This window comes from Micromys minutus (genome assembly GCF_963924665.1).
Source record: "Micromys minutus genome assembly, chromosome: 4".
In the NCBI taxonomy this organism is placed as follows: Eukaryota; Metazoa; Chordata; class Mammalia; order Rodentia; family Muridae; genus Micromys; species Micromys minutus.
Window position 1 is genome coordinate 26,625,174 of NC_137973.1, and position 17,038 is coordinate 26,642,211.

The following is a 17,038-nucleotide window of genomic DNA, read 5'->3' on the forward strand; positions in this document are numbered from 1 at the left end:
CCCAAAACCCACACACACACACACACACAAAAAAAAAAAAAAAACAAAAACAAAACAATTTCAAAAAGTAGAGAAACTGAAAGCTAACTACTGTGGTATATTGATTATGATCCCAGCATTTGTAAGGTTGAGTTTAAAGTATTCAAGGTCAGTTTGTTACAGCAAGAGTCTTTATAAATTAATGGCCCAGAGGTTAACAAATTCCTAGCACAGACATGTCAGCTCAGAGCTGTGTATGATACCAGTTTCAAGGTACCCAATGTTCTCTCCTGGCATCTTCAAGCACCAGGTACTCACATGGTATACATGTACACAAACCAGCAAAACAAAACACAACACACAGCTGAGCACAGTGACACATCTTTAATTTCAGTACTTGGGAGGCAAAAGAAAGAGAGCAAATCACTCGTGAATTTGAGGCCAGGTTGGTCTACACAACAGGGTCCTATGTTATAAAAAATGAACAACCCTACATCAACATTGAGGAAACCTACTAAAACTGAGAAGAAAAAAGCCTGGAAAGCACTTACCTTCAACAGATTGCGTGGTCTGTAACTGCGTGGCCTGCACAGAGCTGAAACCATTCTGGAGGAAAAAAAATGAGCAAGAATAGACAAATTTGTAAGAAAGATGTTTATCATTTAATTTTGGCCAAATGCACGCGCGCACACACACACACACACACACACACACACACACACACACACACACACACACACACTCACTTGTCAAATATATTTTAGAGAGCTCAACAATTAAGAGCATGGATAACCCACACAGAGAACTTGAGTTCAATTCCTAGCCCATATATTTTAAACTCCACTCCAGGGATTCTAATGGCTCTGGCTTTTTAGGGCACCAGCATTTACTCATATGCACACAGCCACTACCCCTGACCCAATAACTTAAAACCATCCTGCTAGACCGGTACTCCAAACCATCTTATGTATATATTATCCCTTTTACCAGAGTAAGGTAGAGTTACTAATATATATAAACCCTGAAGTTTAGCAATCAGATCTTCCATGAGGAAAGGACAGGTATTTGAGACAGTTTTTTGCCATAACCAACAAATCTTTATTGCAAAGAGAAATGTTCTGACTCTTGAGGATTCTCCACATTTGCTGAAAATAACATTTAGTTTACCAATCACAGAAATGTGCTTTTGTCAGCATCTCAGTCGGCACCTCCAAGACTGTAGCACCATTTCCAGAAAAGTGAAACAATAATATTAGAGGGATTTTTACCCACTATGTTGCTAACAAAGGCCCAGGGAATCATGAAGCTACTACCTTAGCCTGAGTCAGGTCCTTTTGGGGTGAAGAAGAGATGGAGCTGGGATACCGCCTTGTCTGTGTGGATCTCTGTTCATATAGAGGGCCCTGAGCATTATTTTGGGAGGTATAAGTTGTCGACTGAATTGGGCCACTCTGATAACCAGACTCCTGACTCTGATTAGATGAAACTGTAGATGAAGACTCACTGTGGAAAATGAAAAAAAAAAATCTTAGGAAATCATAATTACCATTTATTGGAATAAAATAATTTCAATTAATTAACTAATGAAAGACAAAAAGGAGAAATTTCCAAAATCAAGCACTTGGAAGGCTAAAGCACCTACACATCATACCATGAGACCTGGGCACAAAAAAGTCATCTTTTAATCAATCACATTTTGATGGACGGGCAGGGCTACACAGTGAAACTCAGTCTTGAAAAACCAAAATCAAAAACTTCTTAGATTTATGTATACCAGCATCTTGTTCACATGCATGCCTAGGTATTATGTGCATCTTGAAACCTGGATTGTTGATAGTTGTAAACTAACATGTGAACGTTGAAAATCAAGTTGTCTACATGGTCAACAAGTGAAGGTTAACCACCAGTCATTTCTCCAGCATGCCCTTTGGGGCTGTCACTAGCTAGTCCTGGCTGACTTTGATGGGTTAAGTGAATGTACCACCATTCCCAGCCTGTCTTTCTGAAGTTTCTTAACTGAAATGTTTTTATTCCAATAGCAGACCATCACTAGTTTCAGCATCTGCTTTCATCTCATATTTCCCCTACTCCCATGAGCTATAACTGTTGCCCAGAAATTTTTTTACATAATATCTTTATATGTACTAATGATATCAACTGATCTGATCTACACCAAAGCCAGATATCTGTATAATGAAAAATTGTCCTCTCAAATTCCTCATGTCTATGCATAAGATACTTTGCCTTGATAACTACAAAGAGACAGAAAAGTTTTTTTTTTTTTGTATTTTTACTTTTCACAGACATAATCCAATAGCAAATAAAGCCCCTTCCACTGCAGAAGATGTCAAGGTACTGGTAGAGGTGCTGTATTTTAACTGTCAGAACCAAACAAAGCTTGAGAAGCTAGGGAGATGGCTCAGTTAGTACAGCCATTAACCAAGTAACAAGGAAGACCTGATCTTACATTGAACACCTATATAAAATCTGTTAAGAGGACATTTATGATGTCAGCACACCAAAGAAGTAGAGACAGGAAGTTTCCTGAAGTTTACTGGCCAGCCAAATTGGTCCAGTGAGCTCCAGGTTCAGTGAGAGCTCCTGATTCAAAAAATGGAGAATGATTGAAACAGAGACCTGATATTGACCCCTGGCCTCCTGATGTAGGTGTGTCTGCAAGTACACACATTTAAAAAAAAACAAACAAACAAACAAAAAAAAAAAACAGCTTAGACATTGCAGAAGTACCTAAATGGCATTTATATAAATGTTTAAAGTCATAGATAATCCTAGTAACAATGTATTTCTTTAAAAGCACACAACAAAATGCTATGATTGACTACTTTTTATCCAGTCAGAGATATGGCGTTTCCAAAGGTGAAGAAATAAGCACAAAACTAAGCTACCAAAAGAGGTCTTCTGGGTGAGGATTCCTCTACCTGGCCGTGCTGGTATACAGGCTACTAGGAGCCTGGCTTGAAGAGGCGCTCGTGGTGGGGGTAGACTCATAATCAGAAAGGACAGGCTCTGACCCAAACTGCAATGCCCCAAACTGCAGATTTAGCCCTGAGATATCTGCTGAGCCAGGCATCTCCACAGCCAGAGCAGGAATCTATGAAACAACAGGCAGGGGAAAAATGTAACTGTTTAATACAATCTTTGTATAGAAATAAAATTATTCCTTTCAACTTTAAATTTACAAACAAACCCTTTGAGTATCTTATGCTGAAATCCCATAACTTCCCTGCCTTAAAACAGCATCTAAAGCTCAAGTACCTTAGACGTCAAGGAGGTTTTCTTCTTTTGCTGTTTCAGTTTCTGCTGAGCCGGCTGAGGGCTGGAGGATTGGTTGTCTGAAGACCCCGGAGACATCTGTGGGGCCGAGGTGGATTTGCTTGGCAGAGGAGAAGAGGGAGGAGGAGGTGCAGCTGTCGAGGTAGCCACTGCAGGTGGCTTCTCCTGAAGGAATACCTCCATCATAGTTGAAGATGGGGTGAATGCCTGGCGCTTTGTAAAAGGACTGTGCACTGTCGAATCATTTGCACTCTTCAAATCTGCAAGAAAAAAACAAGTATGAGTCATTGATATCGATACATTCCTAGGAAATATTATTGTATTATACAAGTACCCCCAAGATTCAAGAACTCCAGCTAGGAAAATGGCTCTGTGCATAAAGAATTTTTTGTTTACTTGACACAAGCTTGAGTTATTTGCAAAGAACCTCAGTTGAAAGATATCTTACCGTTGGGAAGTCTTTAAGACTTTATTTAAAAAAAAATTTATTTATTTTATGTACACATAAGTTTTGTTCAAAGTTAAGTCTGTGTACTATGTATTTGCATGGTCCCCATGAAACCCTAGGGCCACAATTTTTTAATGTGAGTGACCATATGGGTGCTAGACTGAACCCAGAATGTTTGGAAGAACAGCCACTGCTCTTAATTGCTGAGCCATCTCTCTAACCCCTCCATTTTCTTTCTCCACCTCCTCTCTCCCCAGCCCCCCGAACCATAAACACACAACCTTTTGGGGGGGGGGTGAGACAGAGTATCTTTATAGTACTGGGTGTCTAAATAAAATTCCCAGTGTAGGCCATGCTGTCCTAGCCTTCAACTTAAGAGCCACCTCCTTGTGTCAAGGATGCTAGGATTAACAGTGTGTATCACACCTGGCCTATATTTTCATGAAATGTCAGAAAATGTAAGGGCTATGTAAGCAAATGAACCAAACAAGCTATGACAAACAAGCCAGTAAGTACAGTTCCTCCATAGTCTCTGTTTTAGTTTTAGGTTCCAAGTTTCTGCCTTGGCATACATACACAACCCAAATACCAATCCATCCAACCATCCAGCTACCAAATTGCATATAATCATGTCTTTTCAAAACAGAATCACTGAACAATTTCTGTACTTCAGTATAGCTTAATAAAATCAATAGCCAGGTAATGGCAGTACACACCTTTATTCCCAACCCTTGGGAGCCAAAGGCAGGTGCTTGCCTGCTTACTCTACAGAGTGAATTCCAAGACAGGCAAGGCTACAGAGAAACCTTGTCTTAAACAAAAAAGAAGAAAATTGGAAAAACCAATACCATTGCCCTTCCTGTACATGCCACATATCTATAAATTATCCAAATTTTAAGTATAAAATTGTAGGATTTTTGATTAGCCATCAAACTAAAGATAAATAATTTTGGGCCAGGTAAGGTGTCTCAGTCACTAAATGTTGTGCAGGTATATAGACCTGAGTTTGACTCTCAGTATCTATGTAAAAAGGATGAGCATAATGTTGTCACATGCCTGTAATCCTAGCACTGAGAAGTAGATAAAGGAGGATTCTTAGGGTTTGTTGGCTGTTAAGCTTAAGTAAGATTCAATAGACCATGTGAACAAGGTAGAGGGTCTTAATGGTGCCTGCCTTTAATCCCAGCATTCAGAAAGCAGAGAGACAGGCAGATCTCTGACTTGGAACCCAGCCTGGTCTACTCAGGAAGTTTGAGACCAACAAGGTCACCATCACACAAACACAAAATCTAAAGAAAATTCTCTCAAAATCCTAGATTAATAAAGAAATGGAACTAAAGTTAAATTCAATTGTATATACCCTCAAATTTTGATTAACTTTCTGAACTCAGATTATCTAGTCCTTTGCTATCTTCTAGACTATAAATCTCTTATGTGTAAAACATTTAAGTTACCCATCAACTTACCATACTGCACCAGTGATGGTGATTGTGTTGTTGAGCCCATATCCCAAGAGGAGGTGGTGGTGCTTCCAGATTGAGAATGTTGAGCTGCCAGTTGAGCAAGGGCCTGCGCAGTCTTGAATTGCTCCAAGAACTGGGAGCCTGTTGTACTACCACCTTTAGCTTCCCCAACATCACCAAATCCTTTTCCCAACATGCTCACCTAGAGATCAACAAAGAGATAAGAGAAGTTTATAGCTGGTAATCTTCCTCAGGTTCCTCACAAAGACAGACCAAAAGTCAACACATAAAAATGCTACTCACAGAATGCTACCAAGTAAAGACTAGCAAGTGCCTATAGTCCCAGGTACTACAGAGGAGTTTAAGACCACCAACCTTGTACCAGACCAAGGATACTGCATTATTAAGAGCACACATTCTAGAGTCACAATACCTATATTCAAATTCTAAGTATATCTTTTTGGAAAATTCCTATCTGAATTAGGAGTAAAAGTAGTACACATCAGAAAGTAGCAGAAAGCTTAATTAAGGAAAACTATGGTGGTACATGTCTGAAATCCTAGTTTGCATAAACATGAGGCAGAAGAATCTGATTCAAGGCTAGCATGGACTACATGGCAAGATCCTACCTCAAAGAATAAATAAAAGAATAAATTTAAGCACTTGAGAGGCAATAATATAAATGACCTTGAAACCAATGAGACACAGACAATGAACTGTCTATTCAGAAACATAAAACTCTATTACAACTCTTTCTATAGAGATAAACCTTTATTAAGTGGAGAATATTGCAAACTTCCACATTTTAAAAATTAACAGTACTTGATAATAATCTAATAAAATTAATACAAGTATGACCTAATTATATACACCAAATGGTATAGTGCACAAAGATCTGGAGTTGGTTCCTAACACTATATAAACTGATCACATGCCTGGAATGCTAACACTTCCAAAGCTAAGCAGAGAATCAGGAGTTCAGGGTCCTCAAGCATGATGAAATATGCTTCCTTTAATCCCAGCACAAGAGGATCTCTGAGTTTCAGCCAGTCTGGGCTATGAGACTTGATTCAAAACAAACAAATAAATGGATGAATAACTAATTAAATACAATAAAACAAAAAAGAAAAACATAAAAGGAAAGTAACCATAAACCTGGTGAAAAGCTAGTGGCACAAGAGGGATAACTATTACTGTTTTGCTAAATAGACACAATGTGCCCATCAAATTAACTAAAAAAAACTATGTATGCTGTCAGTTTTAGTCAAAGAATTTTCTTACAATAGGGAGTGTTAAAACAAAACAAAAAGCCAACAAAACAAAAACAAAAGTAGAAAAGGGACTAGTTAAAAAAAGGAAAGGAGTCAGGACAGGGGTAAGAATGGGGTTAGGAGAAGGGATATGTGCAAATATTTAAATTCAGCAACCAGAGACAGGCATCAAGGGCCATTGGTCTATACGCTAAATTCCAAGACAGGCAGGGCTACAAAGAACAACCCCTTCTTGAAAGAAAAGAAAAGAAAGATAGATAGATAGACAGACAGACAGACAGACAGACAGACAGATAGATGAGGCACAGTGTGCATACCTTTAACCACAGCAAGAGGAAGGGATTAGAGGCTGAAGGATTTTAGTCAGTTTGAGGCCAGCTTGATCTACATAGGGAATCCTAGTAAAGCCAGAACTATAGAGAAATCATGTTTCAAAAGAAGAATGAGGAGAGATGGGGTCAAGAGAGGCTAAGGAAAAAAACAAATGTTATCAAAATGAACTATATTTATATGAAAATGTCACTTCATACTATGTAAATTAATGTTAGTAAGACATTTAAAAACAAAATTATTTTACATTAATCAACTCAAACAAAACTAACCAACTGGAAGCTCATTTAAATATAACTATCAAAAACAAAGAGAAGTTATAGGGAAACCCAAATTTTACACAAGACAATCAAAAAATCCATATGACTTGGACTATTTTCTGTGTATATACCAAATCTATATTAACACTAAGCATAATTTATTCTTAATAATATTCTCCACTCCCCACAGCAAAGCCAACTAACCATAGATAGACATGGTTGATGATGACAAGCCAAAATAAAACTTTCCCTTTGTTAGGCCAATTTACTCAGGTATTTTGTAAAAGGAAAAACAAGTGACTAATTCACAAGGAAAGACTTTCTATTCACTTCTGTCTATATTTCAAGACTGTGAAAACAAAAATCTCACAAGATGGGTTGCTGAAATGGCTCCACTGGTACAGTGCTTACCATGGCAAACCTGATGACCTGAGTTTGATCCTGAGGACTCTCATGGATGCCACAAGTTCTCTTTTACTTCTTGTGTGTTTGTGCAGATTCAGTGGCACATATACACATGTAAGTTAATAATTAAAAAAAAAAAGTAGAAAACCCCTCAAAAGTTTATTTAAAAACGAAACTATTAGAAAGAGATGGCCTCACATAACTAATTACTATCATTTTCTTCTGAAAAACAATTATTTTTATTTTTAGTTACATGTATGGTTCCTACTAAGTAAATATGCCATCTGTGTGGATGCTGAAATCTTGGCAACAGAAGTTACAGACAGTTATGAGTTGCCCATTGTGAGTGCTGGAAACTGAACTCTGGAACTGTAAGCACTCTTGACTGCAAAACCATCCCTCCAGACCTCAATCTAACATTCGAATACAAAGCACTAAAGACACAGAAAAATACCAGGCATATATCACATCTGTAATTGGAGCAGGATTAAAATAAAGTCAAAGACCAATGTGTTGTGTGTGTATGTGTGTGTGTGTGTGTGTGTGTGTGTGTGTGTGTGTGCGCATATATATATATGCATGCATGCACATATATACACATACATATGGTAAGATTGTTCAAGAAAAAGGAATTAAAAAAACAAAAGTATACATATGTATGCAGACCTTACTTAAATTTTTTTTAAAAAAAGAAAACAAAAACTCCAGTTCCAGGAAATTAACGCTCCAAATTCTGGCCTCTTTGAACATCAGCACACAGAGAAAAGAAACAAATGTTCATGATACAAGTGCTATTAAATTTTAAGAAAAATTGATCCTTTATTCTCAATGAAAAGAATGAAGAGGGCTAGCTCAGTTACTAGAATGCTTGTCAAGCATGCACAAGCACTGTATTGTATTCACAGCATCACACAAAACAGATTATGTTGGCACATGCCTATAACCCCAGTTCCTAGAAGTTAAACACTAGAGAAATCTTCCACTATACAATGAGTCTGAGGCTAGCCTGAGACATTTAACACCATGCTACAATAAATAAGTAAAAATTTAAAGAAACAGTGAAAGAAAAGAAACTAGGCTAAGCAGGAGCACATGCCTTTATATCTCTACATTGAGGAGGCAAAAACTGTTTCAAGTTCAAAGTCAATAAATAAGGCTAGTTAGTGAGTGTCAAGCTAGCCAGAGTCACATAAAGAGAGTTCTCAAAAAACAAAACGAAACAAAAACCAAACTACTAGTGTCTATTACCTTACTCATTTCTCTAAGGGTTAATAAGACAAGGGCAGGCAACTGGAAAAAATAACCATAATGTAGAATCATGACTGAATTCTAAACAGAGACTAAGGGCAGCCTGCCTACTCAAAAAGACTGTCTCCAAATATCAAACAAACCAAGAAACTTCTGCTTGGAATATTGGAGAAAATTTTTTCTACTTATTCAATTTTAGGGAATGAGGCACTCTATGATCTGAGAATTGAAAATAAGCCAAGCGGTGTCTTTTGCTACTTTCTTTTCTCCACCCCTTTTCTTCTACCCTTTTAACCCCTTAACACTAAATAGGAGAGGAATATAGAAGAAAGTAAAGAGACTGCTGAATAAAAGTTAGGGGTCAGAAAACAGAAGGCATTATTGTTAGACTACTTCCTGCTTATTAGGGACAAACTTGGGGCAAGTTTTATCTTTGTGATGGTGGTATCTAATTTCTTCTTCTTAGGCTGGAGAGATGGCTCAGTGGTTAAGAGCATTGTCTGCTCTTCAAGAGGTCTGAGTTCAATTCCCAGCAACCACATGGTGACTCACAACCATCTGTATTTGAGTGTGTCTGAAGACAGCTACAGTGTTCTCAAATAAAATAAAATAAAATATTTTTTAAAAATTTGTTTCTTCCTTGCACATAAATACTTAACTGTGCCCAACATTAACCACTAACTGAAAAACAACCCATCCCACCTTGAGGCCCTAGCATTTATATACCCTTTAAAAAGTCTCCAGAATTCCAAACATCACACAATTGAAGAAACTATCTGCAAATGGCAAAATTACACAGCCACCAGACAATGAACCAAATCATAAATGTCGTGGATAATCTGAAGCAACACCCTATTTCATACCTGGGTTTAAAACAAAACCATTCTTACAAAGTTGTTACCACAAAGCAGGCATGATGCTCATGTTTGTACTCCCAGAGGTCTGGCCCATACAGTAACATCTTACAATCCTCGACAAAGGAATGACCATGTGTATGTGTTTGCTGTGGTCAGTGTAATGGTTTGTTCCATATTTACCATGCTATGATGAGAAAATGTATTCCCTGAAGCAGGCTGTGATATGGCATTCTGCTTCGAATTACTGAACACCAGAGGCTGGGCCAGGGAAGGAGCCTGAGATGGATCCAGATTAGATGAATCATTCTCCATTGAAGATGGTGTCTTCCCCAACAGAACAGCAAGGTCAATTCTAGTTTGAGAAAGAATGGAATCTTTGTGAGTGAACATTCTAGCATACCCTGAAAACTTAGATCATGGTAAAATCAATGTGAAGGTTATTTTTCTGATACTACAATCTTATTTAATTTAATAATAGCACTAATTTAAATATGAAATCATTGTGGGTTTTTTTTGGGGGGGGGGGGCTGTCTCTTAAAAAAAGAGTCTTACTATGTAGCCAAGACTTGACCTATGTTTCTCGTGCCTCAGCATCCCAAGTACTCAAATTATAATCATGGGCCATAACACACTCAGAAATTTTTCTTAGATAAGGTTACACTAGCTCTAACTAGCTTCAAACTCATGGAGATCTTTTCTCTCCCAAGTACCAGATTAAAGCATCATCACACCTAACCCTCCACTTATCAAATTCTAATAAATAAATAATTGGAAAAGATTTATAACAATTTAGCTACGATTTTAATACATAATACTCACTAAATTCTAAAATATAAAACCATATACTTAGCTCAGCATGGTGGTGCAAACACTACCACACAGAGGGCTAATGCAAGAGGACTACTTAAAGTTTAAGGACAACCTGGCCTAAATGGCAAAATTCTGTCTCAAACAACAAAACACCACATATTTGATAATTAGCACCCTCAAATAGATTTTGAACAGAGGTTTTAGATGTTTTTTTCTAAACTTAAGTTTACCTGTGACATAAGAGTACTGACTTTTTCTACAGATTCTGAGTTCAATTCCTAGCAACCTAGTCTATTTTAAACTCTGGCTTGTGTTTAAGAAAGTGTTTCCAGGGCTGGAGGGATGGCTCAGTGGTTAAGAGCACTGACTGCTCTTCCAAAGGTCCAGAGTTCAGTTCCCAGCAACCACATGGTGGCTCACAACCATCTGTATTGAGATCTGATGCCCTCTTCTGATGTGTCTGACAGTGACAAGTGTACTCACATACATAAAATAAATTGAAGAAGGGAGGAGGAGAAGAGGAAAAGAACAACAATCACCACCACCTATCTGTTTTCAAAAGGTATTTCCATTTTACTACAGACTTGCCTCTGACCAGCAGTGATTGTCACATTCTCCGCAGGCAGAGGCACTGAAGACACATTAGAGGCAGTAAAGATCTTGGTCTCAGAAAGCTGGAAAGAAAACAATCAGTTACTCCTGGTGTCAGAAATGTGCCACAAGTAAGATAAATTCAGTACCAAAAAAGAAAACCTTTTGGGGGTTGGGAGAACTACCCTGAGGAATACTGAATGGGTTGATCTCAAGTTTGCTTAATGTTTTATCCAAGCAAGGAATAGAATCAAGGAACACAACAAAACACAATAAAGTCATATTATATACAAAGTGAACTCACAAGAAGGCTATCTCTATTGAGAAAATTCCTTTTTATTTTCTCATTACAAATCCCAACTCCTACCTCTACTCAAAGGACATTTATCTTCCACCATTTTCTCTCCCTCAATGAAAGGAAAAGCATGACCAAGATGAAGAAAGAAAAAATGTTAATTCCTGGCTATTGAGCAGTTCAGGTCCAAGTGCTGGAGAAATAATGTCTTTTTTCGGGATTCCAGCTATATGCAAATTTTTGCATCACTACTGACTATATTTGTAAGGCATCTAATTAGGTAATCAATTCCTAAATAAAAGAGTTGAACTAGGTTTGTTTTCTTCACTTCTTGATCAAAATCTCTTTGGTAATAAACAGAAAAACCCACTGTAAAACTTGTTCTGTTCACAGAGCAGTTTAGCTCAACTATAAAAGAAAATCATAACCCTGTGATGATGGTACACTAGAATGTTTTAAAACATTAAGACTGACAACCAAAACAATCTGACAAAGGTACCTTACCTACCTATATATAAAGGAAAGCAAATTTAAAATAAGTTTATCCGCAATCACTGAAAACCACAATTCACAGCAAAAGTTTTATTGTGACCAGTTAAAATTCTTTTTACTTAGGTAATATTCAAGAAAATTCTTCATAAGCCATCTATCTGTAAGTTATCCAAGTAGAGTCAAGGTGGCATATATCTAACTGGGTAGTTATTTCAATTACAGAGTTGGGCACTGGGTAGTTAAAAGTTTCACAGCCAACTGGATTTTAAACTTAAAGGTTTAGGAACCATAACTATCCACTGTCAATTCATTATAGGACTTAATACCAAATATGCAACAGCTCTAAGTACAGTTTATGACATTAGCAGCTGTTACTCAATGTACTCCCAATTATCTGCTTCAACTAAAAATGACTTTTCTGAAGTGATAGGATCTGGCTACAAGATCTCATACATATTAGACAAGCATTCTACCATTCAGCTTGTTCCCAGTCCTAATTCCATTGTTGGTACTCTACCCAACCACTCTATCTTCCTGGGTCAATCTGACAATCAGGTATTGGACTTACACACCTGCACTTGCCCTTTCCATAGTGTGGTTCCACAGAGTCCTGTCCATGCCCAGTCTCCTTCATATAACATATGTGAAATGTTCTGGTTCAGAACACTATTTTGGATGTAAAAGTTTTAGGTCAGAATCTTAACAGTGCATTTTGAAAGGCAGAAATATATCCATTTTCTATCCCTAAACACAACTTAGGGATAGAATACACTAGGTAAGAACTAGCCCAAGAATACCTACATCTTCATTCCAATCTTCAGTTCCCCATTCTTCTGTTGCAGTCCTCCATGCACCTAGGATTGAAGGTAAAAAAAAAGTAAAATAAATTTAAGTGGCATAAAATATGTTCAGACAACACTACTGCATTAACATTTTGACAAGCAATAGTATGATTATTAGAATTTTACAAACAGAAAGAAGTTGTTGACTTCAGAGATAGGGAAAGAAAGACTCTTTAGAAACACCAAAGTAAAAAGGTTTGAATAAGATTATGATTTCATAGCCAATTGGATTACAAGAGCTGTAACAGGAGTAAACGAGATACATAAAAAAGGACTTACATATAAACACATCCATCCATCCAAGACCCTTTCCTACCCTCCTCCCCACCAGTATTTAACATGCCATGCAGGATCTTCAAAAACTTCAGTTTTGTCTTAGCAGTCATTTAAATGAAATGTTAGCAACTAATTTAAAACAGAACATGCAAGCTACATCTACTTATTTTGTATAAAAACAAACAAAACCAAACTCAAAGTAATATGAAGAGAAACAAGACGAGTGGTAGAAAATTAGAAAAAGCTGGCACATGTTTAGTGAAAGGAGATTAAGTAGGTTTGGAAGCTAAACAAAGAAAACAGACAAAAGGATCTGTTATTAGAAATGAACAAACAAACAAAAAATGATCAGCACAAGTCAAGTTCATAAGTCTTACTGGTTTAAACCAGGTAGCTATATAGGGAACACTGCATAGACTTGCTCTTTTGGGGAATACAAAGCAAAATTAAAATCAAATACGCACGACAGCTAGTATCCTAATCCTACTTATAGAGAATATAGAATCTGATCTGCTAAGGGTATTACACAGACCATGAGAAAATCATTTTCCCCTTCTTTTGAGCTCAAACAGTTTGCAGATAAAAATTCTATACACAATCACCCACTTCTATATATTTACCTGGGCACCTTTATTCTCTCTCTCTCTCCTCTCTCTCTCTCTGTGTGTGTGTGTGTGTGTGTGTGTGTGTGTTTGTGTACTATGTATTTATGTTCATGTGTAGACACATTATCTATATTTGTGCTGGTAGGTGTTCACATGTAGATAGATTTGGAGCTCAATTTCAAATATTTTCTGTCACTCTGTTTTACTGAGGCAGGGTCTCTGGCTCAACCTGAAGCTGATCTTATTTGCTTACAAGGAGGATCCCATCTCCTTCTCCCAATTTCTGGGCTATAAACAGGCCTCTAAATCCATGTGGCTTGTAAGTAATAAAAATATAAACTCCAGTCCTCATGCTTAGACAGCCCAAGACATTCTAACATTCCCCATTCTTTCCTGGAAATGTTTTGTCTCACACATACATATCTCAGAAAGAAAATGTTTCATAAGAACATTTTTGAGAAATAGGATTCTTCTCTTCTAACAGAACACTAATAATTTACCTCTACCAGAAACTAGAACTTTTACTTTTCATTAAAAAACTCTAGAACTCATAATGTATGACGCGTCCACAAGAATTAACAGGTGGCTGCTAGGTATGGTGGCACATCCCTTTAATACCAAAATCCAGGAGGTTGGGAATCTCCTCCAGGACAATATGGTATATACAGCAAGTCCCAAAACTGCCAAAGCTGCAATAAAATAAAAATCTTAAAGTAAAACTAAGAATGTTAGCAAATGGTTGAGTTTGCCTCCTTCTAATACTTCAAAGGTGACACAAGAACATCAATAATGTGAGTGCATGGGGCAAGGAAAGATGGTTCAGTAAGTAAAGCCTTCATTTGCTAGCATGAGAACCTGAGCTCAATTGCTATCATCTACATAGAAATTAGGCAGAGGTTCTGTATTTGGCTCAGGGGGAGCACACTTGCTTAGTGTACAAAACCCTGGATTTGAGTCCCAGTATCATAAAACCAAAACAAAGCACACAGGCATGAAAGCAAAACAGGAGGATTACTGGGGCTTGCTGGCCAGTTAGCCTATTTGAATTGGTGAGCTTCAGGTACATTTAGAGAACAAGGTAACAACAGATTAAGAAAGATATTTATCTCTGGGATTGAGGTGCCATGCATATATATACACACATGTAGACAAATATGAGCATGTCTGCTTGCACACAGACTTTTGAGGCCAACCTGGTGGTCTACATTGTAAGATCCTACCTCATTAAAGGCAAAAAGGCAGAAAAATAGAGTAAAATAAAATAATCAAATAGCTACAAAGCCACTTAAAACTCTCGAAACATTTGCTAATAGAAACTATCTTCTACAGAGAAAACCAAGTCACAATCATATCCTCTACTCTTTTAGTTCTTTCTTCTCAATGAAATCTGCCTCACCCTCAATAAATGGAACCCCAAATGAGTTAGCACTTAACATAATCCTGAAGTTAGAACTGACTAAATAGTTAACCAACCTAGGCTCTTTGTGCAAGGATTCTCTTTCTGCATTCTGATGACTTGATAGGGATACGTGTGCTTGGTGCTTTCCTGCACTGGAAGTCCAGTCATGGCTAAGGAAGCCATAAACAGTAAGAAGAAATGTTCTACAAAATTTGAGTTTACATTCCCACAGCGCAATGTAAGCTCAGTCAATGTAAATGCCAAATATTTACTAAAAGAATACATTTTGAGGCGGAAAAGTGACACAGAAGGTGAAAGAAAAAGGTAGAAAGAAAAAAAAAAGCAGAAAGACAGAAAAATCCACATATCCACAGATATTTCAATTCATAAAAATCTGCAAAAATATCCGGGGCAATTAGGCACCTGGATGTATCATACCAGGAGCAGTCTCAAATTTTCGGGGATAATTTGACCCCTCAACCCCAATGAAATCAAGTCCTGAAACAAAAAAGAAAAGAAAAGAAAAAACAACCAGTGAAATTTTGCTTATGAATGAGAACATCTGCCCCCAATACATAATTCCCATTGTACCTGTGGATATTTTAAGGGTAGATTTGAATTATTTCTTAAATTAAAAAAAGAAATTTGAAGTTTGCTCTATGAAAACATAAAAGAGATCATGCATAAGGTATGTCACATCATGAGGATGACAACAGGAACATACGAAGCTATCACCAATCCTTTCACACAAGGAAGATGACAATGGCATTATCTATCATTTCATTCTACCTATACATCATTGATTTGTGACTCCAAACTTGTAAAATCTGCTCTTTTCTAATCATTACAACAGTCCTTGCTTTCCCAATCAGGCTTTTTTCAGTTTTTAAAACATACACTTATTTATTAATTTATTTATTTCAAGTATGAATGCAGAAGAGGGCATCAGATCTCATTATAGATAGTTGTGAGCCGCCATGTGGTTGCTGGGAATTGAACTCAGGACCTCTGTAAGAATAGCCAGTGCTCTTAACCACTAAGCCATCTCTCCAGCCTGCCAATCAAGATTCTTAAAGACAGCTTGGGGGATGGGGGGGATGGGGGGGAGTTAGGGGTTGGATGGTGGTGGTCCATGACTTTCCCCGCACTAAAACAGAAGAGACAGAAAGATCTCTTAAATTTGAAGCTAGCTTGGTCTACAGAGTGAGCTAGGGCTATGCAAAGAAACCCTGTCCCTGTCACTATCCCCCCACCCCCCCACACTCCTGAGTTTTTTATTCTAATCTAAAAGCCAATCCCCTATTTTTTATTGTCTTTTCTTCCAAAGATTAAAAAGCTACATATCTAAAAATACACTATAAGCTAAAAAACAAAAACAAACAAAAAAACAGTAAATTTTTAAATATTAAAACTATTAACACTATCTCTATAAAAAATAAAAAAGAAAGAATAAAGCCCACACAATACATCAAAACATCACCTCATAGCCAAATGATTAAGGGAATAAGATGCCCACATTTTTTTTAATACTTCAACTTCTGCCTTCACCCAGGGGAAAAACTAAAAATTTTAAAAAAGAGAGCTTGAGAGATGTCTCAGTGGCTCACAGGACAAAGGTTCAATTTCCAGCACCCCCATAGCAGTCAATAACCGCCCAATCTCCAGCTGTAAGGGACCTAACATCCTTTTCTGGCCTCCAAGGCCAAAGCATGCATGTGCATGTTGTATAAAGAGTACATGTAATCAAATTACCCAACACAAATACTGTGTGTGTATGTGTGTGTAAATATAGGCAAATTTGAATAACATATCAACAAGTCTAAAATTTTAGGCCCCCGTTAAACACAGACCTCTTTGTAAAAACGAAAACCCACAAGGTCTCATATGCCAGCTCAGACACAAAAGTCAGGTATCACAAAATGGCACTCAAGCAAGGAAGATAGAGTTCTTGCTTAGCATGCATTCTAATAATGCTAGCCCTGATTCAATTGCTAGCACTGTGAAAAAAACAAAACAAAAACCAAGATACTCTAGATTCTAGGGCTGCTCTCACTAAAACAGCACGTTACCTTTTAACCTTGAACATACATTGGTTTATCCTATAAGCCTAAACATATTCTTAAACATTTACACTATACCTAGACACAGGATTTGTTTTTATTCAAATCCTATA

The 17,038-nt window shown here is 37.3% G+C and overlaps 1 protein-coding gene across 21 annotated transcripts in view; it reads right to left on the bottom strand.

Moving 5' to 3' along the window:
- The window catches only part of UBAP2L (ubiquitin associated protein 2 like), a 52,271-nt gene that overhangs the window by 18,284 nt on the left and 16,949 nt on the right, over positions 1 to 17,038 (bottom strand). For 9 of the 21 annotated variants that reach the window (XM_080916164.1, XM_080916166.1, XM_080916163.1 and 6 more), the window contains exons 9-16: positions 12,545 to 12,597; positions 10,954 to 11,039; positions 9,736 to 9,907; positions 5,188 to 5,386; positions 3,256 to 3,533; positions 2,919 to 3,091; positions 1,293 to 1,482; positions 531 to 585 (exon numbers count right to left, since the gene is read on the bottom strand). In XM_080916164.1, the coding sequence (XP_080772290.1) occupies positions 531 to 585; positions 1,293 to 1,482; positions 2,919 to 3,091; positions 3,256 to 3,533; positions 5,188 to 5,386; positions 9,736 to 9,907; positions 10,954 to 11,039; positions 12,545 to 12,597 (1,206 nt within the window). Of the gene's footprint in view, positions 1 to 530; positions 586 to 1,292; positions 1,483 to 2,918; positions 3,092 to 3,255; positions 3,534 to 5,187; positions 5,387 to 9,735; positions 9,908 to 10,953; positions 11,040 to 12,544; positions 12,598 to 15,288; positions 15,364 to 17,038 lie in introns of all 21 variants that reach the window. The other 12 variants (XM_080916175.1, XM_080916160.1, XM_080916168.1 and 9 more) reach the window with 2 other exon arrangements.